Source organism: Haliotis asinina, chromosome 11, assembly GCF_037392515.1.
Source record: "Haliotis asinina isolate JCU_RB_2024 chromosome 11, JCU_Hal_asi_v2, whole genome shotgun sequence".
Classification (NCBI taxonomy): Eukaryota; Metazoa; Mollusca; class Gastropoda; order Lepetellida; family Haliotidae; genus Haliotis; species Haliotis asinina.
Window position 1 is genome coordinate 12,063,316 of NC_090290.1, and position 27,211 is coordinate 12,090,526.

The 27,211-nt window shown below is 39.4% G+C and overlaps 1 protein-coding gene across 2 annotated transcripts in view; it reads right to left on the bottom strand.

Moving 5' to 3' along the window:
- Positions 1–8,515: 8,515 nt before the first annotated feature.
- LOC137255779 (integrin alpha-PS1-like) overlaps positions 8,516–27,211 on the bottom strand; it is a 52,816-nt gene continuing 34,120 nt past the window's right edge. Inside the window, exons 11-25 of one of the 2 annotated variants that reach the window (XM_067793308.1) lie at positions 26,905–27,082; positions 25,994–26,167; positions 24,756–24,829; positions 23,183–23,348; positions 22,123–22,292; positions 20,242–20,325; positions 19,534–19,639; positions 18,347–18,466; positions 17,407–17,469; positions 15,056–15,094; positions 13,908–14,030; positions 13,197–13,316; positions 12,273–12,374; positions 9,964–10,089; positions 8,516–9,702 (exon numbers count right to left, since the gene is read on the bottom strand). In XM_067793308.1, coding sequence (XP_067649409.1) covers positions 9,610–9,702; positions 9,964–10,089; positions 12,273–12,374; positions 13,197–13,316; positions 13,908–14,030; positions 15,056–15,094; positions 17,407–17,469; positions 18,347–18,466; positions 19,534–19,639; positions 20,242–20,325; positions 22,123–22,292; positions 23,183–23,348; positions 24,756–24,829; positions 25,994–26,167; positions 26,905–27,082 — 1,738 coding nt within the window. In that variant the 3' untranslated portion in view covers positions 8,516–9,609. The remainder of the gene's footprint in view (positions 9,703–9,963; positions 10,090–12,272; positions 12,375–13,196; positions 13,317–13,907; positions 14,031–15,055; positions 15,095–17,406; positions 17,470–18,346; positions 18,467–19,533; positions 19,640–20,241; positions 20,326–22,122; positions 22,293–23,182; positions 23,349–24,755; positions 24,830–25,993; positions 26,168–26,904; positions 27,083–27,211) is intronic. The other variant, XM_067793309.1, reaches the window with a different exon arrangement.

Here is a 27,211-nt window from a genome sequence, read left to right on the forward strand (position 1 = left end):
TGTCATGTCTGTTATCGTTTGTCACTGTTATTAAGAAATATTCAACAAAGCATCATCATAATTTGTATTTTGTTCTATATCAAGAAGTGTCAGACATGCAGGCATGAATTATCTATAAGGAAGCTCAATGAAGCTACAGCTTGCTCAGCTTGACCTGTGCTACTCTACATATGCATAGCCTGACCTGAGGTCAAATGGCATAAACAGCAGGTCAAGTTAACTTCGTTAAATAGGGGAGCAGATAATTGGGGTTATTAATGTTGCCTTTGTGTGAAATATGCATACATGGATTGTTACAGAACTTCTGAACAGACAGTTACTTAAGTTTCTCATTGAAGTTTGTATACAGTCATATGCTATCTAGTTTGGTTCATGAACTTTATAAGGTTCAGATGTCAGTTACTTTCACAATCCAATTCACTCTTGCTATCACCGTCTACCGTCTGTAGCTTCTTTTCTTAAAGAAAGTTTGAACATTGCTGACAATTTTTTGACACTGAGATGTCAAATGGCGACCTTAACAAAGCTTGTCGTGGCTGTTCGGAAATGTTGACAAGCACCTGACAAAGGTGCACCCCTTCACAATAATAGACTCAACCAGTTCTGACACGGTCACGCAATGCATTAGTATTCACTTGATCAGGTCAAGCTGACAAGCTGTAATTGTGATTACGTGAAATAAGACATCATGCTGCTTCCAATAGTATTTCAGTCCTACAAATGTGTACACCTCCATTCGGAGGATATCCCAAAGCAAAGTAGAGCAAGATAAAATCAAAGGAGATTCAAACCTGCAATCACTGCATCCAGGATTCAGTTCCTTGGACCACTGGTCCACCAGCTTTAGGAAAGAGAGATTTCAAGTTGAACATTCCTGCAGGTTATTGTCATAAAGCAGATTCCACACAGAACATCTTTTTGTCCTAGCAGAGGAAGAACTGATCCCGCACAGAACATCTAATTGTCCTAGCAGAGGAAGAACTGATTCCACACAGAACATCTTATTGTCCTAGCAGATTAAGAACTGATTCCACACAGAACATCTAATTGTCCTACTGAATGAAGAATGGATTCTGGACAGGTAATCTAATTGTCGTAGCTGGGGAAGAAAGGATTTCACACAAAACATTTTTTTGTCCTAGCAGAGGAAGAACTAATTCCACACAGAACATCTAATCGTCCTAGCAGAGGAACTGATTCCACACAGAACATCTAACTGTCCTAACAGAGGAAGAAATGACTCCACACAGAACATCTTATTGTCCTAGCAGAGGGAGAACTGATTCCACACAGAACATCTAATTGTCCTACTAGGGGAAGAACAGATTCTGGACAGGTCATCTAATTGTCCAAGTAGAGGGAGAACAGATTCCAAGGTTATATAAAAATAAGATTTATTGACAAATGCATACATGGTTTGTAAATGCCAGCAAGAACGTAAGCATACAGAAACAATGACGCCATGTCAAGATCGTCATCAATCTATCTTTAAAAGGAACATATGTAGAATAAAGTTCACAAAGGTGGACGATAGTTTCTATGATACATATTTGTTAGAAACAAGATATTCAAATTAGAAAATTTCTTCCGGGAAGTTTTATTGCTACGATGTTTAAAACGTAGGGATCTCCTACAGACGACAAATACTGAGGAAATGTTCACACTATCAAACCTTGGTTATAACGAAATACATAAAATGTTCAACAAAAGAAACTACAGTCTGTATACATTGATTAAACATGATAAAATCCCTACATCCTCAACTAACCAATATCATTCATCTCAACACTCAGCAACCAAATGTGAACTTCATTGGTGTCAAAGGTCAAACCAGTTTGGAAGGTTTGCAGGTTTTCGTGAGGCTTCCTTGATATAAATGACCTTGATTAGCGAGGATGATACATTCGATATTTCGTGTTACATTGATGGAATGCTTCTCATGGTTGACGAATATTCACAGATCTATCAACATTAAGTATCAACTTGTGTTTCTGGAAGATAACTACGATGATCAAAGTCTTCCAGAAAACACGTGAATTGTTAGTAGATATTTGTGCTGCTGAAAACACTGATTCTATTGCAATCCACGAGTCTAACTCACGACTATATCTGAAAGTTCTGCAATCAGATAAACTACAGTACATCAAAGGGAAATTGGTAAAACAATTCAGAAAGAAGATCTGTACATTATAGCCTCTGATGCCTGTGAACTGGCTAATTGTTTGATGTCAGCTTTAGGAACTTGCAGAGACCTGATGCTTGAAGACAACGTCACCACTAGTAGGGTAATTTTCTATAACTTCACACAAAGTCAGGATTCTGCATGACTATAACATTGTTACACTTATAATCTTAGAATGCTTCTATTACTTGCATTACAGGTACACTGATGTCTTCCTTGACTAATAGTGAATAAAAAATAAAACACTAGGTTTATATTTCTTAACATTTTGCTGATTACAATTTTTGCCAACAAAATATTACAACAGTCCCTCAGTTTGTTTGCTACAGTAGTGAAACAGGGTATTGTCTGTCGAAGATTTCGTTGAAAGTATGTTTCTCAAGGAGTTGGTTTTAGTGCTATACAACAGGTGATAGTGACCACACTGTACACTGTCAAGGGGGCACAACTCAAAGTAAAATAAAATATATCTCACAACCACGTACACAAACTGACAGGTTCGTGAATGAGCACAATGACATGCTCAGCCCAATCTAAAAAGCAAACACATATTTCTTTTACAACAATAAAAGCGATTGATACGTTAAAATTTGACATCATCTGAACCATCAACCAATGTGATAAAACAGGTTAAATTGTAAAAAAACAAAATATGCAAAATTGATTTTTATAGGGCAACAATACATGGTGATTGGGAGAAGATTTTGAACATAATTTGATAAGGACAAGATTTGAACAGAACATTGCACAAGCACAATCACCTAAATAACAGTTAAATGTCTTGTGCTCAGTGTAACTTGCAGGTGCTGTGTGGTGCAGGTGCTCTGTGCTATGTGTCACTGTAAGGTCACAGGTCATTCTGAAGGTCAAACTGAAATGAGGTCAGTTTCATACAGAGGAGGTTCATCAGAGGTTGACAGATTCTAGCTTCTGCACCTTAATGTGTAACATTGCTCTAGATTATATGTCATACTACAACTTAATATAACTACATGATCAGTGAAGTGAGTGAGTATGGTTTTATGCCACTTTAAGCACATTCCAAAAATATCACGGCAGGGGACACCAGAAAAGTGTTTCACACATTGCATCCATGGTTGAAATTGAACTTGGGTCTTTGGTGTGACAAGCAAATGCTCTAACCACAAGGCTACCCCACCAAACCCAGTGGCTTGTCAAGGTTTCTGGAGCACACAAATTTGATTATCTGACTTAGGGAATCACGAGTATCAGGAACACCAACTGGAACAGACCACTGGATACTCTGGAGAGGTGCAGAGTGTTTTCTTATAAGACTGTTCATTATGGAGAATACTGGATAAAAAATTTTGGATAAGTTCTTCCCACAGAATGTTCACTGTAAAACCTTCATTTCTAAGGAAAAAGTGTAAAACCTTTTTGGCTTATCTTCAGTTTGTATGAAACCGCCCCTACTGCCCTTATGAAAAATGGTTCTGTCTTTAGGTGTTTCATGTTCCCATCTTTCTTACATCTGAATTTCAAACATAAATGTCTATGATGTATATTTACATATTTAAACTGTGATTATAAATGAAGTGCAAAGTTTGCAGAACTCCTAGCTGGCATAAAAAAGGACAGAACTAAATCCTTGACCTCACGCTACTCATGATCCCTTTAAGCTCAATAAGGGCTGGAAATGCGAACCCAAGGAGCCCAATAAGTGGCAATGCAAATTTACAGATGGTAAATGCCTTGAAAGCATGTTGGCAAGAGAATTTCTGACAAAGAGTGTTTGAGCAGAACGAGGTCAAGGTCAACTACACACAGACACTACGCTAAGCTGTACATGTGGAGAGCATATCTCAAGCGAGCCACTCGTGTAAGGCAGCACAACAAATACAAAATACAAGTAAAAAGGGCGAAGGTCACGACATTGGCAGGAGAGATTCAGCTGAGGCCTCTGGAAGCACCATTGTCATTGTGCTCATGAGTCCCCAATTTCAGGGCCACAGTCAGTGGAGGCCTGAATCTTCAGGCTTGTCAAGGTTTCTGGAGCACACAAGCACCAAGGCTCCTAAACTGAAGGAGCTCCAACAAAAACAACTGCTGTAATGGCAAGACTCACAGCTTGCTGCAAATACTCAGAGTCTTCAGCTACAGTCATGATATCATGTCCACCTTGACCAGACAGTGTTCCTCTTTTAAAAGGGTTGCAATAATATCTACTTGAGGACATCGTGTTTGCCCTCATGCCCAGATCTTACACATCCCCTAATATTGGGTTGATGCAAGTATGACATGAGATCATCATGTCCACCAAGGGCTACCTGCAATGCTATTGCTCCATTCCCAGAAAGCTGCAGTCAGTATTAGGTGAGGACATCATGTCTACAGTAACTCCTTGTGCAGTGTGGATTAAAGCCAGGTATGGAGACGACAGCTGATTCCAACCTCATGCCTCTGTCGGAATCCTCTATATACAGCACCCCCAAAACTCACCCAATAATGAGGTCATCCTGCAAAACTGGCGAGGAGGGTGAAGAGAGTGAGTTAGTGAGTTTGGTTTTCCAGCATTATCACAGTGGGGGACACCCAAAATGGGCTTCACACATTGTATCCATGTGGGGAATCCAACCCGGGTCTGGGGCATGACAAGCGAACACTTTAACCACTAGACTACCCCACCACCTCCAATTAAGACAGAAACTCATCTTGGAAGTTAAAAGCTTATAAAATAAAGGTTTTACACCAGTTTTTAAAAAAAAGAAAAAAAAAGAGACAAATTTAAGCCAATAAGCAAAATCAAAAAGAAACCAAAAAAGCCAAACTAACTCACTCCCACATCCTGTGCCGCCCAGATGTGACAAGGATTCATTCACATTGGGAAACTCAACCAATAAATAAACAAAGGAATGCAAGGAACAGCTTCATGGATGTGACATCTACGCCATCTAGCACACCAAGGAATGGATAGAACACTCAGATCTACAAACATGCATTGAATACCCTGAAGCGGGAGATATTTACAGTAAAGATGGAATACGGTTTGATACACACTACACAACTTCATACTACTTATCCTGCTACTAATTATAGCTGCAATGATGTTTCTGTGGCTCATAAACGTTTGTTGTTGATGTAAACTGTTTATAATATGTAATGTTAAGCAATAGTTAAAAAAGAATTCTTAGTCAATTTTTCTTAGTAGTACAATGAGTAACGAAAAACACAATGTCATATACAAGCACTGGTACATGTAACAGGTACATGGCGAGGTGTAGAAAGAATCGATAATTACAGATATATGACAAACATGAACATGCAAAGGACATAGGATTTTGCTACATCACCACAGGTGTTGCATGGTCAAGGACATCTATTTCCAAACTCTACAGGCGATGTTGCGGAGGTAGTGACATGTATACCTGATGAAGATGCTGTCACTTTTGAGATGTCACTGTTGATGCAGGCACCACTACCATGTACCGTGTACCAATACCACATACCACTACCATGAGCCTTGAAGTACCCCTACAGTAGCACAGACCTGTCACATACCTTGAAGTACCTGGTGACACTGATTAAAATGTTCCCATGTTGGGAGTGAGTGAATTCAGTTTTATGCCACGCTCAGCAATATTCCAGCTATATGGCAGAAGTCTGGAAATAATCGCAACAGACAATCTAGTGATCAACAGCATGAGCATCGGTCTGCGCAACTGGGGACCAATGACATGTGTTAACCAAGTCCCATGTTGGGAATCAAACCCAGGTCTTGAGTGAGACAAACTTTCTCATCACCCACAACTTACTGTTTTAGTCTGTTTACAAAAATGCTGTACTGGCTAGGCTCACAGGTTGCTGCAAATACTCTGTCTTCAGCTACCTCAAAGGTACAACAAACATCAGATGTATCACGGTACATTTCTGTAGTATCCCCTCTCAACCATCCCAAAAGAATCCTTGGATGGTCATGGCTGGTATATTGCTTTATAATAATCATATTTTCCGATCATTTCACTTTCATTCCTCGTTTCCATGACACTATCAAAAGCCATACACGTTTGGTTTTATGACAAGCAGCAGAACATCATACACCTAACAACTTCCATCTGAGATCTGTCATAAGATACCTACTGGCAAACAAGGATAAGTTGGACCTGCGCAGAGGACATGTTAATGAGAAGTAGGTGGTGCACAGCAATCAGCAAACCCATTTGCTCTGTGAAAGGGAGAGCAGATGTAAGCTAGTAAACATGCAATGCAATGCATGAAACTAATTCTGCTGTAGCTGCACACACCTTGTTTATAAGACTGTCACTGGATTGTGGGCCCCTTGGCTTACAATGGCACTTACATATGCTAATACAGGTCAATTGTCAAGTCGGTGCTCAGCTTATCCTAGATTGCCAGTAAGGTACAATGTCTGCCATTCTGGAATACAGTCTCCAGTAATCTTACATGTGTTTTCTTAGTGCTAAAATGATGCTGTGGAACACGACCAGTCTGGCACCAAGTTGATACATCTGTCAGCACTCATGTGCAAAACATTTCGCACAAAAGTGCCAATCATGTTATGTCTGGTTACCATAGTTACACAGGAATGATGGGAGGACACCATAAAGTGTTATATACATTTGTTCTGTCAGCAAGTATTCAGAAAAGGTGGCAGAGACAGAGAGTAAGACATGCCCTGTGGATGTTTGCATGTGGGTAACTATTGAGTTTCATAAATGCACCAGTTTCAGAGGACCAAAGCCCCACTTCAGAAACCTCTCGTAAGTCTAAGATCTCCTAACTTTTCTCGTAGCATTCGTACTTTCCATGTAAGAGTATTGGAGGTATGATTCATACGAGCTAAGTTACGAGACTGTAAACTTACAAGAGCTTTGTGAAACGGGACCCTGTACTATACTGTTAATAGATTATGAATCAGTTGTCGGTTAACAAGACAAAATTAAACAAAGCGGAGGCAGAACAGACCACTGCTAGGATACGAACAGCAGGAGCTACAGAAATAATGCCCATATAACATGATGCTGTCTTCAAACCACATCTATGTCACTATTCATTGCAATTTGTCACATGGAATTGCGGCCATAGAATCAGGGTGAACCTGAGCATTCATGTCAAGACACGCCAGAAGTCAACCATCCAACAACATTATTCAGTCAAAGCGGGAAACACTGTGCCACGTTTCTAATACACATCATACATTCTTGTCATCATATATCATTTACAATCTAAACATATTCTAATTTCAAAGAATCATATTCTCCAAGCTCTTTTCGAAATTTTCAAGACGCAGTGAGTTGAAGTTTGTTACACTTCAAATAATTAATACATATTACATGAAACTGGTATTTACAAACTGAATTTGATTCGAAAGTTGTCAGGTGAAGTTGGAGACACTGGCCAGCATTCCATACATCATTCCACAGCTTTGTAGTACAAGTACACTCATAAATATAAAAGGTAACAAATATCTACATCCGTTTTCATGACACACTTCAATGCACACCATAAGCATATATGCATCATTCATAATAATATCAGAGTGAAGACTGTTGTATCAAGCCCATAATTCAAGAATTCACCCCAAAATTTGGGCTACACAGGTCAATACCTACCACTGTCCTATCAACTTCACAAATTAATACATTATCACTGTCCAATCATCAATACATTATCATTGTCCAATCAACTTCTCCAATCAGTATATTATCATTATCCAGCACGATGAATTTTTTAAAATGTTATCCAATATGTCAAAAATTAACACAAAATCCATACTAGCTAAAACACTGTGTTAACATATTTATAAAATAGCTGAGCACTTGGTAGAATATTATTGTTCCCTAAATCACCAACATTGTCATACTAACATACAATAATTCAACATAAAAAATTTCAAATTGTTAGCACACAGCTTCTGATACAAGCTAGTGATGAAGATGACATCACTGTATTCAAAGTATTAAGACTCTGCTGTTTTATTTTTTAAGAGTCTTGGCAACATTTACATCCCACATACATTAATATGTCAAATATTGTACATTAATTAATACCTCTAAAAAGCAATTAAGCTTCACAAGTGCCTCCAAGCTGAATATACATAAAATCATCAAAGGAATTGGTGGTTGAATTCTTGTACAAGTTTTTTCTTATACTGTTAAATACATAAATATGTCTCTACTCATTAACTAGCTGAAAACATACAGATATTGAAAGACTACACCAAGGCACAGTCGTTTGAAAGAACAAATTGCATACATAGTTTGTGTTTAAGAAAACAGTTCCTCTTGGAAGCCAATCTACCAAAGTGATCTGATTCTGGCCTGCACTAATCACAAACATTGGTGGATAATTGCGTTTTTCTTTGGGTAGTTTGGGCTCTTACTTTTTTCAAAAGATGCTTTAGTTTTTATTTAAACAAAATACTGCTCAGTTATTACACAAGTGCTAAATCTTGGTGTAAGAAGTTAGGAACAATACAAGATTTCAAGTGTATGAAAGTCTTGCATTATGTTAAAACACAGAATTAAATGTGAGCATCTTCTAATTTCATTGTCAACAAACAATAATGGTTAATATACATTTGATATCAAACAGAGGCTGATACATTCAAAGAGAGGCTGATGATTTTAAAGAGAGGCTGATTGATTCAAAGCTGTGCTGATCCATTCCAACATGGCTGATCAAAGCCTACAGCTCAGGAATCAAGGCTACTCTGATGCACTAAACAAATAAACAATTCCACTTTCCAAAAGATTTTTCAAGCACTTTCATATCCCACACAGAACTCAATGCCTCCTCAAGGGATCTCAATATCAAGCACTACACTGGGACAACTGTTTGGCCCCTTGAAACCTAAGGCCCATATTTGTGTCCAAGGAATACAAGTCCTTAGAAACCTGTGCCAAAATTCTTTCACAAGTATCCCCACAAGTATAATGAAGTGAAAGTCCCATTCAGGTTTCATAAGAAGCCTTGAACTGTTAAAAGTTTCTACACTTCTGCTGAATTGTGTGCTTCACATGTACAGCTGAAACTGTATGTACTCCCACCATGACAACCGTAACTAGGGCCTTGTTGTCCTGGTAATACCGTAGCGCCCTCTGTAGGACTGTAATGACACACTTTTAACCATGACACATGCTACAAGAAACTTTCACATCTGATGTAAGGAAACATTTCCATCAAACTAACCTGGGGCTTAAATAGTTAAAGACTTCAGTCAATTCACTAACCAGTGGCAAGCAACCTCTAACACTTCACAATCAATCTTCATATCATTTCCGTATCTCCCTTCCACAGAGCTGTAGCACTGTGCATCAGTAACTGATCACCTGATACGAGATTTATTGCACGGTATTGTGATATGCAAACACCAGGTGTTGGGTGCATCATTACAGCCCTAGTCAGTTCTTCCATCATGGTTCTTTGTTGTCTTGGCCTTGTGTTATTCACTGTTCTTCCTCGTCCATGTCCTTCTGCTTCTTCACCTCTCCCTGGTAAGTCACCATGTCCTCCGGCTTCTTCCTCTTAAAGAATCCAAGCTGGAACATGACAAGAGGTTCTGTCAGTTACCGGGCAGTGGGAGAGACACATGGAAGGATGGACAGAGGGTGTGAGAGAGTGAGTATGATTTTACAGTGCTTTTAGCAATATTTAAGCAACTAACGATGGACGGAGCGAGGTAGGCAGGGAAAAGGGCTACGGGTCTGCACTATGACAGGTGGTGGTAAGGAGAGGCAGGGAGACGGGAGCTAACTTTAAGCATTAGGTTATCTAATTATAACTATGATGACTACAATTACCTTCCAGAGCAGCAGAATGAGTCCGGCCAGCAGGATGATTCCGGCCAACACAGCCACAACAATTATCCACCACTCTAGGCCAACTGTCTTCTGTTCCTTCACATCCGGGATAGCTATAGTAGTAGCCTGTGGACACAATATAGGATAGCTATAGTAGTAGCCTGTGGACACAATATAGGATAGCTATAGTAGTAGCCTGTGGACACAATATAGGATAGCTATAGTGGTAGCCTGTGGACACAATATAGGATAGCTATAGTGGCAGCCTGTGGACACAATATAGGATAGCTACTGTTGTAGCCTCTAGACACAAGGGATGTTTCTGAGGTAGGCTACTGGCAAAGATTTACTTTAAATCTCTGATTGCCATTGATGAAACAAATGCTTAAAGGTCACATGTAATCAAAAACCTAACATAATTAAAACACAATTATCATTTATTCATGACATATAACATACATTGCTGATTGTCAAAAAACAAATAAACAAAATTATTAGCGTATAATTGGAATATTTTGGGTTTACTTCTCTCAAAATGAAGCATCCGGGAGACCGAACCCAGTCAGAGCGGGTGGGTGTACAATCAAGTGTAACAAAGACCATATAGCGTTAATCTCCGAAAGGACTCTTTGTGCATTTCTCTCACAAAAATTGGATGGAAAAAGGACACATTAAGGAAAAGCCTGTTTAAATGAGAATGTTTTTAAACCGGTCTTGAATGAACTTAGAGAAGGGGAATTGCGGATTCATTTGGAAGAGCAATCCAGACTGAGGTCGCACTGTATTTGAAAGAGCGTTCTCCTGCTGACTTTATGTTGTATTTTGGGACTTTTAACAGTTTCTCACTGGAAGAACAAAGAGTTCGTGGAGCCTCATACGTAGAAAGTTCTCAGGACAGATATGGCGGTAGTGAACCATCAAAATGGCGAAACACAAGTGTTGCAATCTTGTATTTGCATCGAAATGCAATAGGCAGCCAATGCAGATGCTGCAGCATGGGATTTATGTGATTATGATATAGAGATGGACTGTTTGATTGGCATTTGGGATGATGGTGAATAACAAGAAAGTATGATTTTTTATGGATAACAACTTCTATTATTGTATATGATACGACTGTTCAATATGGATTCATATATACCACTGTTAAGCATAAGTGATAATGGTATAAGAATCCATATATACCGAAACATCACATCATATCCAAAAGTTGTTATCCATAAATAATGTCTATAGAGATGTTTGGTTTTGTAAATACGTGTTCAAACCAATTAACAAATGCTGAGATGATGAACTACTGCGTGGATGGAAACTTTTTTGTCCAAGTACAAGACAGGACTTGAAACTGACAATCTGAGTTTGCACCGGCTTCCATCTGATCCAGTCATCTGGGAAAACTGGATGCACTTTGTTTGTAACCCACAGATATAATGTCATGTGTACAAGAGTCACACCTGCCTGTCTGCTGTAATTACATAATGTAACGGAGGCAGAACCCCGGTGCATGTCCCATAAATCGCCTTCTGTTTATGGTGTATAGCCAGATAAATGTTCAGTTCAAATTGCATGTGGTCAATGACTAAAGTTGTGTATTGGATATTGTCATTAGCAGACATGCAGGCAGACACTGAGTTTTGTCAGTGGCAGACCCAGCTTGTCACAATCAACATGTTTTCTATGTTCCCATAGACATGCATTAAAATTTCAGTTTTCAAGATGAACTATTATTAGCAATGGAATTAGCATTTCTAATGCTGCAATTTCTTGAAAACTTGGCTTGCACATCTGCATGAATGGGACCAGTGTATATTTATTACTGCAGACCAAAGATGCATGTAATCAAAAGAAACATCTTTTGTTCTCCAACGTCAACCTTAGTGATAATCCTTGCGTGCACCGCTTGCTATATTTGTAGGAGTCGCTATCCCGGTTCAAACCGCATGAACCTAATCACTGCACATGCGCTATAGGTGCAGCACAGCACAGCTGGTGAAACCACTTTTTCCCCTAGCGCTGGGAGCAAATTAGTGAATCGTTTGAACTGCGACTTCGAATGCTTTTTTTCATCAACTTATTTTTCAACTTTATAAGTTGAATTTGTATTTTTGATGATTTGTATCTGTAAGTTGTTTTTCAACTTTATAAGATGAACTTGCCGTTTTGATGATTTGTTTCCATAAGTCCATAACAAAAGGTATCAGAATCTGCAAAGATGTGTCTTGCATTGCATGTGACCTTTAAGGAAACAATAAAGCACCAATACTACACAAAGTCCACTTTACTTATCATAAGAATCTATTTGTACTCACATAATTCTCGTTGGTGGTTTCCTTGGACTCGATGTTGAGTGCGGGATCAATGTACAATTCAGCCTTAGACCGGATCTTCACCTCTCCAACGTTCATGTAGTCCTGTATCACATACAATGTCATATGTCATACAGGGAGTACACAGTCATATCACTTACAATGTCACACTATTTTTTTTCTGATTATGTTCAGTGTACCTCGATAGTAAAGTTGACATATTTGGTATTTCATGGTAGTAATTCTTAATCTTGAAAAACGGTGAATCACAATCACGTATCATGTATGAAAATTATCAATGTTTTCCCTATACAAATCGATGGAAGACTAAATTCTTCCATGGGTTGATGTACCTTTAATGTTTCTTTATGTTCCAAATGTACAAACATCGAAGGTACATTAATGCATGTTCCCTTTGTGACCATTAAATAACTAATGTCATACAGGGAAAACACAGTCATATCACATAAAATGTCACAAGTCACAAAGGGAATACACAGTCATAGCACATACACTGTCATATGTCACACAGAGAATATACAGTCATATTACATATATTGTCATATGTCACACAGGAATACACAGTCATATCAGACAGAATGTAATACAGGGAATACACAGTCATATTACATACACTGACATATATTATACTGGGAATTGAAAGTCATTAGATACATTGTCATATGTTATACTGGGAATATACAGTCATATTACATACATTGTCATACTTCACACAGAGGATACACAGTCATATGTTACAGTGTTGACATTTATTCAAACTTGCAAAGACAGAACACTAACAAGCAATTTCTGGTAAGTTTTAACTCCTTTCTCTTTCCTCCCCACTCTCTCACTCCTCCCCTTTGATCTCTCTCATCTTCTCCCCACTTCCCTTCTCCCCAGGGATATACCATATATCCCTCTCACCTGCAACAGTGTGCTCTCCCAGAGACGGGCTCTGATCTTTATTTCCACGTAGGCGTTCCTTGACATCTCTCCAATGTTACACTTGATCTGATGGCATTTGGCTGTTTTACGCCGACAGTCCTGGAATAAATGATATAAAAAATGCTACTTTTTTTTCAGTGACCAGGTCTTACTAATTATTACAATCAGCAAACCAAAATGTATTACCATCTTCATACTTGACACAGACTAAACTGGAATGCTGTCTGAATGAAAATTTCTGCCCATTCCTGGAAATCTTAACTGAATTCTTAAATATTTTACTGCATTCCGAATACACTCCAACCATTCAATTCTTGTAACATGCCCAAATGTTTCAAAGATGTTAAAAAGTTTATAGGCACATTCGAAATGGAAAATATCAAACCGCATTTGAGGTTTATGCATACATTTTGAATGGCTGAACTTATTCCAACAACCAGTCAGGCATATTACTGTATGTGGATTAAAACTGGTTCACCTAACAGTCCTCTACACGACTGCGTCAAACGATGACAATACGTATTGCATTCAATTTACTTAAACTGCACTTGTATTTCTTGGGATGCATCATTTTCAAATAGTTGAGGTTGACAGGACGCGGCCTAGATTTGTCAGTGGCAATTCATAGTTTTGATGCCGAAATGCTGCAGAAACGGATCCCAGGTTTATCTCTTTGTGCACGTCACCTACCAATACAACATCTCGACGATTGTCATTCCTCTTTGCCCGAACTGCCCCCGTTGACGCCCGACGTCTCCGACTGGGTGCTGCATCAGGGCTAGGAGCAGGGGCGGGGATGGCTGCTGTTCGTGACTAGAAACATGTCACAGATATCATTAACATCAGTATGCCAAACAAAAAAATAACTATGTAGACAAACATGTTACACTTTGTTACTGTGGTTGTGATCTAGCATGCTGGGAGGGTTAGCAGTGATTCCCTGAGGTTACTGCACTACTTCTGAACATCGTGCATGTTAAACATTTTACAACACTGATGCCAAATTTTATCTAATCCTTAACATGTATCACTCCAAGAATTTATGTACCACGTTAAGAAGTTAAGTAAACACAAATCTTTCTTATTATTAACCTACATCTGTCTTGGCATGGCATTAACATAGCACCAAACATTAAAGGATGACAAGGAAAGGGCAACCCACCAATAAAGGATAAAGTAAGGACAGGCTTACCAATGACAAAGGATACCAAGGACAGGGATTGGCAACAACTGATGAAGGATAACAATGAAAGGACAATAATTGATAAAGGAGCCAAAGGACAGGACAACAATTGATAAAAGATACCAAGGACAGGGTAACAATATATAAAGGACATCCACGCAAGGTGAACCTGTTAATAAAGGACACCAAAGACAGGATAACTGCTGCTATTGGATACCAAGGACAGGGCAATTTCATATTAAAGGATTACAAGGACAAGATAACCATTGATAACAGAAAATGAAGACACAGTAACACTGGTATAGGAAATCAAAGTAACCATCAATATTAGATGGGAAGGAGACGGTATCAACCAAAAATAACAAATGCAAGCTACTGCACAACAATAAAGGCTATCATGGACATAATAACAGAACATCTGGATTCCACCAATAAAGGAATATACATTTCCAAAACCCAAAGACATCAACCACATAATGATTACACACATACTGAGACATGGAATAACTGCTACATAAGCAAAATAAAGAGGAACTTGCCCAAGTGAACAATAATACATCAATCTACGTTCAGCCCACTAAACTATGAATGAAATGAAAAATATAAAGATTGACATATAAGTGGCATGAAATCATTAGTTAGTCTAAGCACTTACATTCCGTGATGGTTGGCGGATGTTAAAGTCAGGATTAACCTGGAAGAACATTCAAAATCACATTTCACACACAGCAAACATTGCAGTCTACACGGGCAGCAAGCAAGAGATTGTCTAAGACAGGCGTGCATGCAGTTTTCTCAAACAAATCATTCATGTTAAAGCTTACAACCTTGACCTCAACATTCTCTTTGTGAAGACTCAGAACTGTGTACTGAGGACAAACTACGCCAAGGATCAAAATCAGGGCACATCAAGGATTTGAACCCACAAATCAGCTGATCCTGGTGTACAAAGGGAAACAATTCTGTATGGAATATCTGACATTTTTACAGGTCAGCATGTATAATCTGAAATATACTAACATTTCTTTAATGGTACTCTCAGTTAATGTAACATGTAAACCCAAAAAGTGCCCAAACTGATTTCATTCAGAATGGATAAACGGTATGACAGTGAGACGGAGAATGATCAAGGTCATAAACAACATGTTATATCTATTCAAACACAGGTATAAAGCTATTCTCTCCAAGACAACCATTCTTTCTGCACATTGTTGTCTGTAAAGCTGTCAGAGGCACTAAAATATTCCAGTCATTTATACTATGGCATCAAGGCAACAGGTTGCCCGGAAACCAGTTCTATTCAGGGCACGTGTTGCCAAACCAATGTTTGATCACATTTTACAGTTTGACAGAAATGGAACTTAGAGGAATATGAATAAAAAACATGATTAGAACAACCCTTTAGTAATTTGATTTGTTTGGACAAATTACATAAGAACATGTATCCTGACATTTTCTTTAATGACTTGCTGCTGATTTTCATCATCTTCCAAACAAACCATAATTTCAATTAAAGCCTCCCTCCATCTTGATATTTTGGTAACAAATTAAAATGAAAAAAAGTAACAACACTGGTATGGCCAAACATACAATGCATTGCAAGTGATGTTACTCTCTACCCTACACATGGCTAAAAAAAATTATTTGGTTTATCACATTTACTCATATTCTGAAAAATAAAACAATAAAAATATGTATATGTATGTCTGCAGCTGATGGCCAGAAGAGTAAGCGAGTGTGTGAGTGAGCAGTTGGGTACAGCGTCTCTGTGTAGTGTTACAGTGTTTTAATGTGGAAGGAAAGCTGCACCAACAAGTCATCAGGTGGTAAACAATACCGCAAATACGGTGATTTCAAGTAAAAAATGTCTACGATTCACCACATGATGGCATCAAATCCACATCCTACCTCTGAGTGACAATAACCAGTGAATTGTCTCATAAACACAACATTTTCCTTTGTTCATGCTAAGCTAGTGAGAGCATGTTATTTCATGCCATTTCAACAACATTCTAGCTGTATCACTGAAGCCTGTTTAATTATGGACAACACAATTTAGCTGTTCACCACACAAGCATGTTGAAAGCATGTAGCTTCGTGCCAACAGCAATATTCCACTTTCTACAACTAGTTACAACGGCAGTTTGGCAGATCATTGTAATCTGGATTTAACTGTGGTTGAGTGAGTGTAACAAACACTTGTCATCAACATCTTACTCCAGTGCGTCTGCATGGAGAGAATGAACCAACAGCTAGCACCTGATTACTTCTAAGATGGAAAACAACAGTCTCACAGATAATTGCTAGTCATGAGATGATTCACTGATTCGCATTGAAGCATCAATCCATACGCCGATACAGTGAATCTATACAAAGTTTTCCATTGCCACGTTAAATGGGCTACATTAGATCAATGTTTTACTGTGAATATTGCCAAATTGCGACATATGCTCAAAAGACTTGAAATATAGAGATGACTGAAATATATGCACACTATTTTTCCTCCAGAAGTTTCTTTGAAATTCTTGCATCAGAAACTGTGTCAAACATAGCGCTGACATGTTATAAACATTCACAAAGTTCACAAACTTCCATCATCTTATTTCCAAATGAACACTAAAAAACCTTGTGGAATTTCACAAAATATTTTAAAATGTTTGTTTTCATCTTGAGGTATGTTATGGTTGGTATTGGAATTTAAGGGTTTTTTTAAGCACAGTGCTGTACTGTATTGCAGGTTGTATGCCAATACCAACACTAAGAGTTACTTTATCAGCCAAGTCGCAGCATTGCCTGCCCTTGTCATCACCACCTTTACTTATTTGTAACCTATCAGTACCAGTCTTGTGTCAACTGTTCCAGGGAGGATTCTGTTAAAGAATATGTCTCACTGTTGACATGGTGTCTTGGTGCGAATTGAAAACTTCTCACTTAGAGTTAAATCTGATTTGATACTGGTGGTGTTGATGTATCACATGTGCCAGTAGTGAGTCTATTTACTGTTACCTTTATCTCCAGTGGGTTGATGATCTCGGGAGTGATGATGCATTCTGCTGGACCGTTCATCACCTGCATAAGAAGAGGAAAATCAACATTCTAAAACCATAAATCAGACTTAACTCAACACAAAACTCTGGACATCCTTCTCAAACCATGTTTCAAAGATCTGTGGCGTTTGCATCACATACAGCAGGTGCTTGTATTTACAGGAGAGACACCTATCTGTGGTGCTTATATATCAGATACGGCAGGTGCTTGTATTTACAGAAAAGACATATCTATGTTGCTTGTATCATATACAGAAGGTGCTTGTATTTACAGGAGAGACACATATCTGTGGTGTTTGTATCATATACAGAAGGTGCTTGTATTTACAGGAGAGTCACCTATCTGTGGTGCTTGTATCATATACAGAAGGTGCTTGTATTACAGGAGAGACAACTGCCTGGTGTGCCAGCATCATATACAGAAGGTGCTTGTATTTACAGGAGAGTCACCTATCTGTGGTGCTTGTATCATATACAGAAGGTGCTTGTATTACAGGAGAAACACCTATCTGTGGTGCTTGTATCATATACAGCAGGTGATTGTATTTACAGGAGAGTCACCTATCTGTGGTGCTTGTATCATATACAGCAGGTGCTTGTAATAAAGGAGAGTCACCTATCTGTGGTGCTTGTATCATATACAGCAGGTGCTTGTAATAAAGGAGAGTCACCTATCTGTGGTGCTTGTATCATATACAGAAGGTGCTTGTATTTACAGGAGAGACACCTATCTGTGGTGCTTGTATCATATACAGAAGGTGCTTGTATTTACAGGAGAAACACCTGCCTGGTGTGCCTGCATCATACACAGCAGGTGCTTTTGATTATAGGACAGACACCTACCTGTGGTGCTTGTTTCATATACAGCAGGTGATTGTATTTACAGGACTGACACCTACCTGTGGTGCTTGCATCAGATACAACAGGTGCTTTCCCTGTGGTTCCCCATTCTCTGTCTGGTAAGGCCAGTAGATGGTTAGCTCAGATCGAGATACTACGCCTGGTCCAAAATTTGTCACCTGAAAAAAACCCAAAAAACACCCAGTTTTTAAAAACTAAATAACAAGGAAATTGTCTACAATTTCAAACATTGAGGTCAGTGACCACAAGTGACATAGTTTCTTTATTTCTGATGTAAAGTGCTGTTACATGTATGGCCTATTTAACAGTGAGATTCTCTGTGTCGTTGGTGTGCAATAATAGTTGCAGAACTAATAACTGACCAGCATTGCTTGCTTCAGTTAATCTAATAATCCTACCTCCAAAACCTCAGTCTGCTGTCTGCCTCCACAGTGGCACCTTTTCAAACTTGGACAATTTGTGTATGTGTCATGACACAGCTGGTTTCTCACCCTTTCATCCCTACACTGTACATGTGGCCTGGTCTTGTCATTGTTCAGACAGATACTACTATCTACGCTGGGTGATGGTCAGCTGTAAGGTTAGCTTATCATACTAACCTATGTGACCGTTGTGTTTACCAACGCTGATAACGGAGGCATAACATTGGTGGTGGCGGTTAGACAGGGGCCCTGTGTAGGTGGCAGATATAACATCACGTGGATATGTGGATTATGTTGAGTAGAATATATAACAGGGGCCCTGTATAGGTGGCTATTCTGTCTCTTTTGTGAAAACTGAGGCCTGATATGGGAGATGAATTTTTGACTCAAGTAAATAACTATGTAGGTGTCCGTTTCACATCGCAGACAACTGGGGCCTTTAAATATTTTGAGTTGGGTATATAACAGGGGTACAATACAGTGCCTGATATAGACCAGTGTGACTATTTCAACTGACTCTCAGGCCTCATATCTGTGGTGGGACAGTGGTTAAAGTGTAAACTTGTTATGCCTTAGACCTGGGTTTGATTCCCAACATGGGTACAATGTCTAAAGCCCATTTCTGGTGTTCCAAGCCAAGATATTGCTAGGATACTGCTAAAATGGTGCAAAACTAAACTTACTCACCCATTCACAGGCACAACTGGGGCCTGACGTGGTATATTTGGTTTAATGTGACACTTAAAGGGTATTGTGTCCCCGGGACTATAACTAAGAAAGACTCTCTTAACTGTTTCACTTACCACAAATGTATGGTTGATTGGTGGTCCAATCTCATCTTCAATCTTAATAGCACTCTCTCCGCGAACATTGCCGCTGAAGATGATGGGGTCATCTGGACTTGATACTCTGCAATCAAGGGGGAGATGTGTAAACTGACCTCAGTCTGTATCAGGTATGACACTCACATGCAGTCTGTAATGCATGGAGAAGTAAATAAAACCTGTTGGAAAGAATTGAGGATCTGTATCTAGCCATGACGGTTTTCTCCATCTTGTCCCCATCTCCTTAAGCCTTGGTCTACATTGGTCTTGGTGGTCATCAGTGCTTACAGCCACTGTCAGATCTGGTTCAGGATAGGGTATGGGGGCAGGGGCAGATGTGGGTCAGGATAGGGTATGGGGTCAGGGGGAGATCTGGTTCAGGATAGGGTATGGGGTCAGGGGCAGACCTGGTTCAGGTTGGGGTATGAGTGTCAGGGGCAGATCTGGTTCAGGTTAGGTATGGGGTCAGGGTCAGATCTGGTTCTGGTTAGGTAGGGGTTCAGGGTCAGATCTGGTTCATGTTAGGTATGGAGGCAGGGTCCAGTCAGAATCAGATTCCAGTCTAGATTGTGGTATCAGCAATTTCAGGATGTTTGGGTCTTACTGATGTGCCTTGACAATAAGGGTCAGGGGTAGTGGTTAACATAGTTCAGCAATGCCAATTCCAGCAAAATGAAATATACCAACCCATTGACAGTCATCTCGGCAATAATTATGACACGGAAACTCATCGTGTAGAGGTCATTTTCTGGAGTTGTTTCTGTGCTGGATCTGTAACATAGTAAACATTGTATGAACCACTACACAGTGAGTGAGTGAGTCAGTTTTATGCCACACTCAACACTATTGTCTGACCATCTGATCCCATTAGTCGCCTCTTACTACAAGCATAGTTGCCTTTTGTGGCAAGCATAGGTTGCTGAAGGCCTATTCTACCCCGGGACCTTCATGGGTCAACCACTACTCAGGATTATACTTGCACCCACACAAGAACTGAAACACAAGTATATCACTACCTTGATATCTCCATGGTATACGTTCCGATAAATCTCCACTATAGCTTATATGCATGTACGGCTCTATAATATTATTACCTCCCTTTGCTGGATGTTAATCGAATCAGGTGTCTACACATGGACGTTGAGTGTACCAATCACAACTATCTTTCACTTCTTAAATTGTCTCGCCAATTAAACTTGGCAACAAAAATGATGCAGAGGTACTCTAAAAGAGGGAGGAGGAGTTCTTGCTTACATTGTTTCAGACCTTCAAACCTGTCAGTTTGTCTTATGATTTCCCCCAAAGTCTGTGTCATACTGCAACCAAACCTAACAGCAAACAGACGGCTATCTTTGTTAACATTGGCAAATTCAGTTGTAACTGCAGCTTAGCTGATTGGCTACTGTGAGAATATGGAGGCAGCGAAGGGAGGTAATAAAATCATCAGGTCAAGCTGTAGATGCATCCAGAGTATAGTGGAGATTTATTGGGACGTATACCCTAAAGATGGTATAACACTGCTTGGTGTTAAACACGCGAGGTTAATAATCTTCCACCTAATGAAGATGTCACTGAGATGGTGGCACCATAACAGCTGCACTGACCAGTGAGTAGCAGTGAAACAAAAGTATTGATGTATTTCAGTCGTTTGTCCAAGCATTGAAATATTTCACAGATACAGAACAATAATGGTATTACTGATAGTATCCAAAACACTTGCAGTTTAAACAGGTGCAAATATACTGAACAGAAAAAGAAGTGCAAGGCTGGCTTTTTATGAAGCTTTCAAAAAAAAAAAAAACAACAAAAAAACCCCAAAAAACAAAAAACAACAAACATTAACATGAGACATTACTTTTATTGGTTTTTATTGGTCTTATTTTATTTGCCATTTTTCGAAACTTACATTTCTTTTGTTGGTCAGTATAGATTGTCATTAGATCAGAAGCAAAGACTGACTTCAGATTTAAGGACTGGCCGTCAGATAAGATTACTTCTCTTTGGTTTCTTTTGAGACAGGGAGGTAAATTTGCAACAATACTTTATTCACTTCTGTTATACTGATTCAGGTAACTATCCTGCCTTACGACTGGTGTAATGCTGTCACAAATACTATTGCAATACTGTAGGGTACTACAATAAAACTGCAACAGTTAAGGAAGCACCAATAGTCAACCTTACCAGAGTCCGAGTTGCCAGTCCCTTTGGAACCTCGTACAACAAGCTCTGGGTGTGTCTGTCAGTGGGGTTTTACCCTACCGGGTGAGTGAGTGAGTTAGTGAGTTTAGTATTTCCCGCACTCAGCAATATTCCAGATATATTGGGGTGGTCTGTAAATAATCGCGTCTGGACCAGACAATCCAATGAACAACAATATGATCAGTGATCTGCACGAACGGGAACCGATGACATGCATCAACAAAGTCAACAAGCCTGACCACCTGTCTCCATTAGTCACCTATTCCAACAAACAAAGTCGTCTTTTTTAGAAACCATGGGTTGCTGAAGACCTGTTCTACCACAAAATCTTGATGGGGGTAGGATGAATGTAAAACTGAAGCTACTCACGTGTTTGCCCAGATGATGAGCTGGTGGTCCTCCTGTGAAGGCTGCAGTTTGGACGGATCCAGCTTTACCATAAAACTGACGAAGTTATCCTTGGGTAGTGGGTTGCCGATATCACTGCACTCAATGAGGGAAGCATTGGTCTTTAAAGTGTCACACTTCACATCAGTGTCCTGGGAACGCAATTCAATGTGTGAATATTTTTCACTACTAGTGAGTGAGTGAGTTTAGTTTTACACCGCACTCAGCAATATTACAGCTATATGGCGGCGGTCTGTAAATAATCGAGTCTGGACCAGACAATCCAGTGATCAACAACATGAGCATCAATCTGCGCAATAAGGAACCAATGACATGCGTCAACCAAGTCAGTGAGCCTGACCACCCGATCCCTTTAGTCACCTCTTACGACCATCTGAGTCGCCTTTTATGGCAAGCATGGGTTGCTGAAGGCCTAATCTACGCCGGGACCTTCAAGGGTTTTTCACTACTAAGTTGACTAGTTGGCATTTACAGAGAGTTTGTATAAAACCCAAACTGGGTAAATGTGCAATTCAGGAAAAAACATATGCCTTTTTGCCATTTGTTTGTTTGTTGTCTGATGCCACATGCACCGATATTTGATCTATATGGCGGTGGTCTCCATACAACCCAATGATAAAACATCATGAGCATATATCTACACAGCTGGCATTTGATGACATGTGTCAGCCAAGTCAGCAAACCTTACCACTCAATCCTAATATTTGCCTCTTACAACAAGACCAGTTCTCTAACCTGGATCTACAAAGGTTGGTTTAAGATTCATCTTTTATGAGGCATTACAGCGAGTGAATGGTGCTATCATCACTGTCTGCCCTCATCACTCCCAACATTTATTGGATTCTATATCACAAACCATCATCACTGATGCCACAAAAGTGTGCCATAAAACTAAACTCACTCACTCAGTTTTAATACCCACAAGGACCAATTCCACCCCTCATGGCCAATTTGGGAATTCTACTGAAGGGGCCATTTTTGTCTACTCTTTAAGACTACCAGAATGACTTGGAGTCTGTACCTTGTTGGTTGCGTCTAGAGTGTCCCGCCCCTGGTAATGCAGTGTCTCTGGCTTCTTTATGTACACCCTCGTCAGGTAGGCTGCCTCCTCTACATTGCGGACTGTCATCGTCAGTGTAATCACATCCTGGTCACCTTGGCTCAGAACATAACGTCCTGAAGAATCCCTGTAAAGGAAAAAATATTGCAACAATGTCATATCTTTATCAATATTAATGATAATATATGACAGTAACTTATCACCCAACTTGATCGTGAACTATGTGGTAGCCTATTGGTTAAAGTGTTTGCTTATCTGAGCAAAGACCTGAGCTCAGTTCCACACATTGTGAAGTCCATTTCTGGAGTCCATCTATGATATTGCTGGAATATTACTGAAAGCAGCACGAAACCTTGCTCACCCACTCACTGCATCTATGAAACATCGGTCTGGGCAGGACAGTTTAGTGGATAGCATGAGCATTATGACAATAATTAATAATAATTCATTAATATAGCGCCTAGTATCCATCTGACTACGTGCTCACTGGACTCTGTAATCAGAATCTGGTTATCATTACCCCAGGCTATAGTCACATGTACCCATTTTATGCTGGGTGGACAGAGGCAACTTTGAACAAACTGCCTTGCCTAAGGTGAGACCACATGTTTCACATGTGATTTGTTATGGGCAGGACTGCAGCCCCAGAAACACTCAGGAGTCAAGCTGCCAAATCACGGTCACCCATTCGCAGACTCTCTGAGCATGACGTTTTTTTAGACTAAGTTCGAATCATTTCCATAGCAAAAATTTTGAGGAAGAAATGCTGAAAGGTTTTACAGTTCTGCTCCGGGAAAGAACACTACCACCGAATTCAGTCAAAGTCAAACTTGTTGCCATGGAAACGCAGAAATACATTTTATTCAAAAACACCAAACTACCAAAAGGCACCAGTACACAGGAAGATCTATCTATTTGCTAAGTTTAGTTTAGAAATAGTGATCAGTTTTAAAGTTCTCCTCCGGAAAAGAGCACACCCACCAAATTCAGTCAGTCAAACTAATTGTCATGGAAACGCAAAATATATTTTATTCAGAATTCTAAAACTACCAAAAGGCACCAGTATAGCACCAGACCAATTTTTATGCCAAGTTTGAGGAAGAAATATTGAAAGGTTTTACAGTTCTCCTCCAGAAAAGAGCACAACCACCAAATTCAGTCAAAGCCAAAGTTGTTGCCATGGAGACGATGAGACATATTTTATTCAAAAACCAAACCTACCAAAAGGCACCAGTACACTACAACATCTATCTGTGCCAAGATTAGAAATAGTGAACTGTTTTGAAGTTCTGGCCCAGAAAAGAGCACTAAATTCTGTCAAAGTCGGACTTGTTGCCATGGAAATGGAAAAAAATATTTCATTCAGAATTCTAAAACTACCAAAAGGCACCAGTACACCACCAGAGGTATGTGCCCAGTTTGGTGAAGAAATAGTAAACGGTTTTGAAGTTCTGCTCCAGAAATGCAACTGATAGGCTACCTCACCGCCCCTCCCCTCAGATAAAAAGACTACTGATGGGTATATGTAACTTACATTGGTAGGTCAAGATTAACCTCAAACTGGAGGTTGCTGTTACATTCTCCCTCACAGTCCTTGACAAACTCCACCTGAAATAAAGGGCAAGCTACATTCTCAACATGCTAAATGGTTAGCCTTTTATTCCAAATAGAAAACCAAATCTAGAAGTTCCTTTGAACTGACATATTCTACAAACATTGTTTAATGTTATAGTGACCAAGATTTCAGGCTGGAACTAGTCCTACTTGCCTGACAACCTAATCCAATTGTTTGATGTGTCACACTGCACCAATAATGTTCAAGGTATATGACAAATGCTTGAAAGAGATTAGGTAATAGCAGACAATAAGTTATACGATACATCATGATACAAAAAATTTAGTCATGATGATATATTGTAATAGTATTGTGCACTGAAGTTGCAATATGCTACAGATTCCGACACAATGGTGGCAATAAAATACATATCGCAATACTAAAATCTATTCCAAAATTCTATCACCAACTATAGAACTCCTAATGATCAGTACAAAAGCAATTTTAAAGCATTTGATCAAATTTCATCAGCGTTGTTCAATGTTCATTCAGAAATGAGATAATTACATTTTTACATAGACTTTGTGAATGTTAATAAAATGTGAGTGCTATGTCCGACACAGTTCTTGAAACAAGGAAACGTTAACTAATCGAAAATAAGTTAGCATATATTTTTATTATCAAACTAAAGTAAATCTTTTTTCTCGACAGATATTGCAATTCGGCAACATTCAAAGTAAAATGCATGTACGACAGTATAAAACCTTGTATTGATTCTATGTATCAGCAGCCAGAGGTTTGATGCATCGACAAGAATCGATGAATCGTCACACCATCATAACAGACCAGAAAATCCAGTGATTGTTTCCTGCCATGACAGTACAAAGACATATCCTAAGACAAGCCACAACACTTGGCCATCTGTTATAACCTGTAATTAACACGGGCTTCTATGCAAACTGACCAAGGCTAAGATCTTGTGTTTGTTAGTGTTGGGAATTGGAAACCACATCCACTATCGATTATCAGAGGACTTGTGGAGAGTGGTTATTGATTATAATCAAATTGAGTACATTCTTAATGTAATCACCAGTTTTAAAGGTTTTCACCTCTTTTTTTTCTAATTAATGAAGTTTTATAACAAATACATGCACTACAAGCAATACCATTTAATCCTTCTTTCAATCACAAGAATAGCACTAGTGTTTATTACATACCATGGTAGTGAGTGCTGTCTTTGTTGTCTCCATCTCTGCCCCAGCCGTAGCGAGGATGGGGTAGTCATTGATGTTGAGCAGGGGTTGTCCAGGTGTGGGGCGTGTGTATGGCCGTTCCTCCAACTTGTAGGAGATGTCGAAGATCAGTGGGTTCAGTTTGTCTTGGAATGAGTCCTGAAACACGCGTCTCTTATGAAAATACAAAAAGTAAAGCAGCAATAACCAAACAACATCATGAGACATGATACATTTGACTGATGTTTGGCTATTGTACCAACCTTCCACACGTGCACCCCAGTGTGATTCTTAGTCTGTCATACGCGCTCTTCAGTTATTGTTATGTAGCTTCATTAAATGATCACCTACATTGTAACTACTCATCATTGACAGTATATACGATAGAGAAAACACTTCTCCTCGGGATCCGTGAAAGTCCCGGGGTAGAATAGGCCTTCAGCAACACATGCTTGCCATAAAAGGCGACTCAGCTTGTCGTAAGAGGTGACTAACGGGATCGGGTGGTCTGGCTCGTTGACACATGGTTGACCGGTTCCCAATTGCGCAGATCGATGCTCATGTGTTGGTCACTGGATTGTCTGGTCCAGACTCAATTATTTACAGACCGCTGCCATATAGCTGGAATATTGCTGAGTGCAAAACTAAACTCACTCACTTCTCCTCGGTTTTGGTACACAATGTAAAACCATCAGGGTTGGAAAATCCCTCCCCCTCCGGTTTTACATTGTCTACCAAAACCAAGGAGAAGTGTTTTCTCCTATGCTGCTAGATACTTTAGTCAATGTGTGATTTCCCTACCTGAGTACAAATAGCACTGCATGCCAATGACATCCAAGATGAGAGATGAAGGAATATAGCATGTGCAAAATGGTGACCATGGATGATCTACCCACCTCAAGATAAGCAATCTCCTTGGTGCACCTTGGCCGAGGGTCTGTTTGCTGGCGAAGGGTCAAAATGGCTTCCTTTATGCGGCCATTAGCTTCTGATGGGTTTTTCAATAAAACTCGAGAAATACTTCGCGACTTCTCGGTTTCAATCTTATAGACAATTCTAGGTCGGTTCGTAAAGCTGGAAATAAAACAATGAATGAAATTTTTGTCAATAATAGGCGCAGCTTGTTTTCACTGTTCTGAGCACACACAATAATTTTTTCCAATGCACCAAGCAAAGTCTAAAGCTAGAAAGCATTCTTTAAAA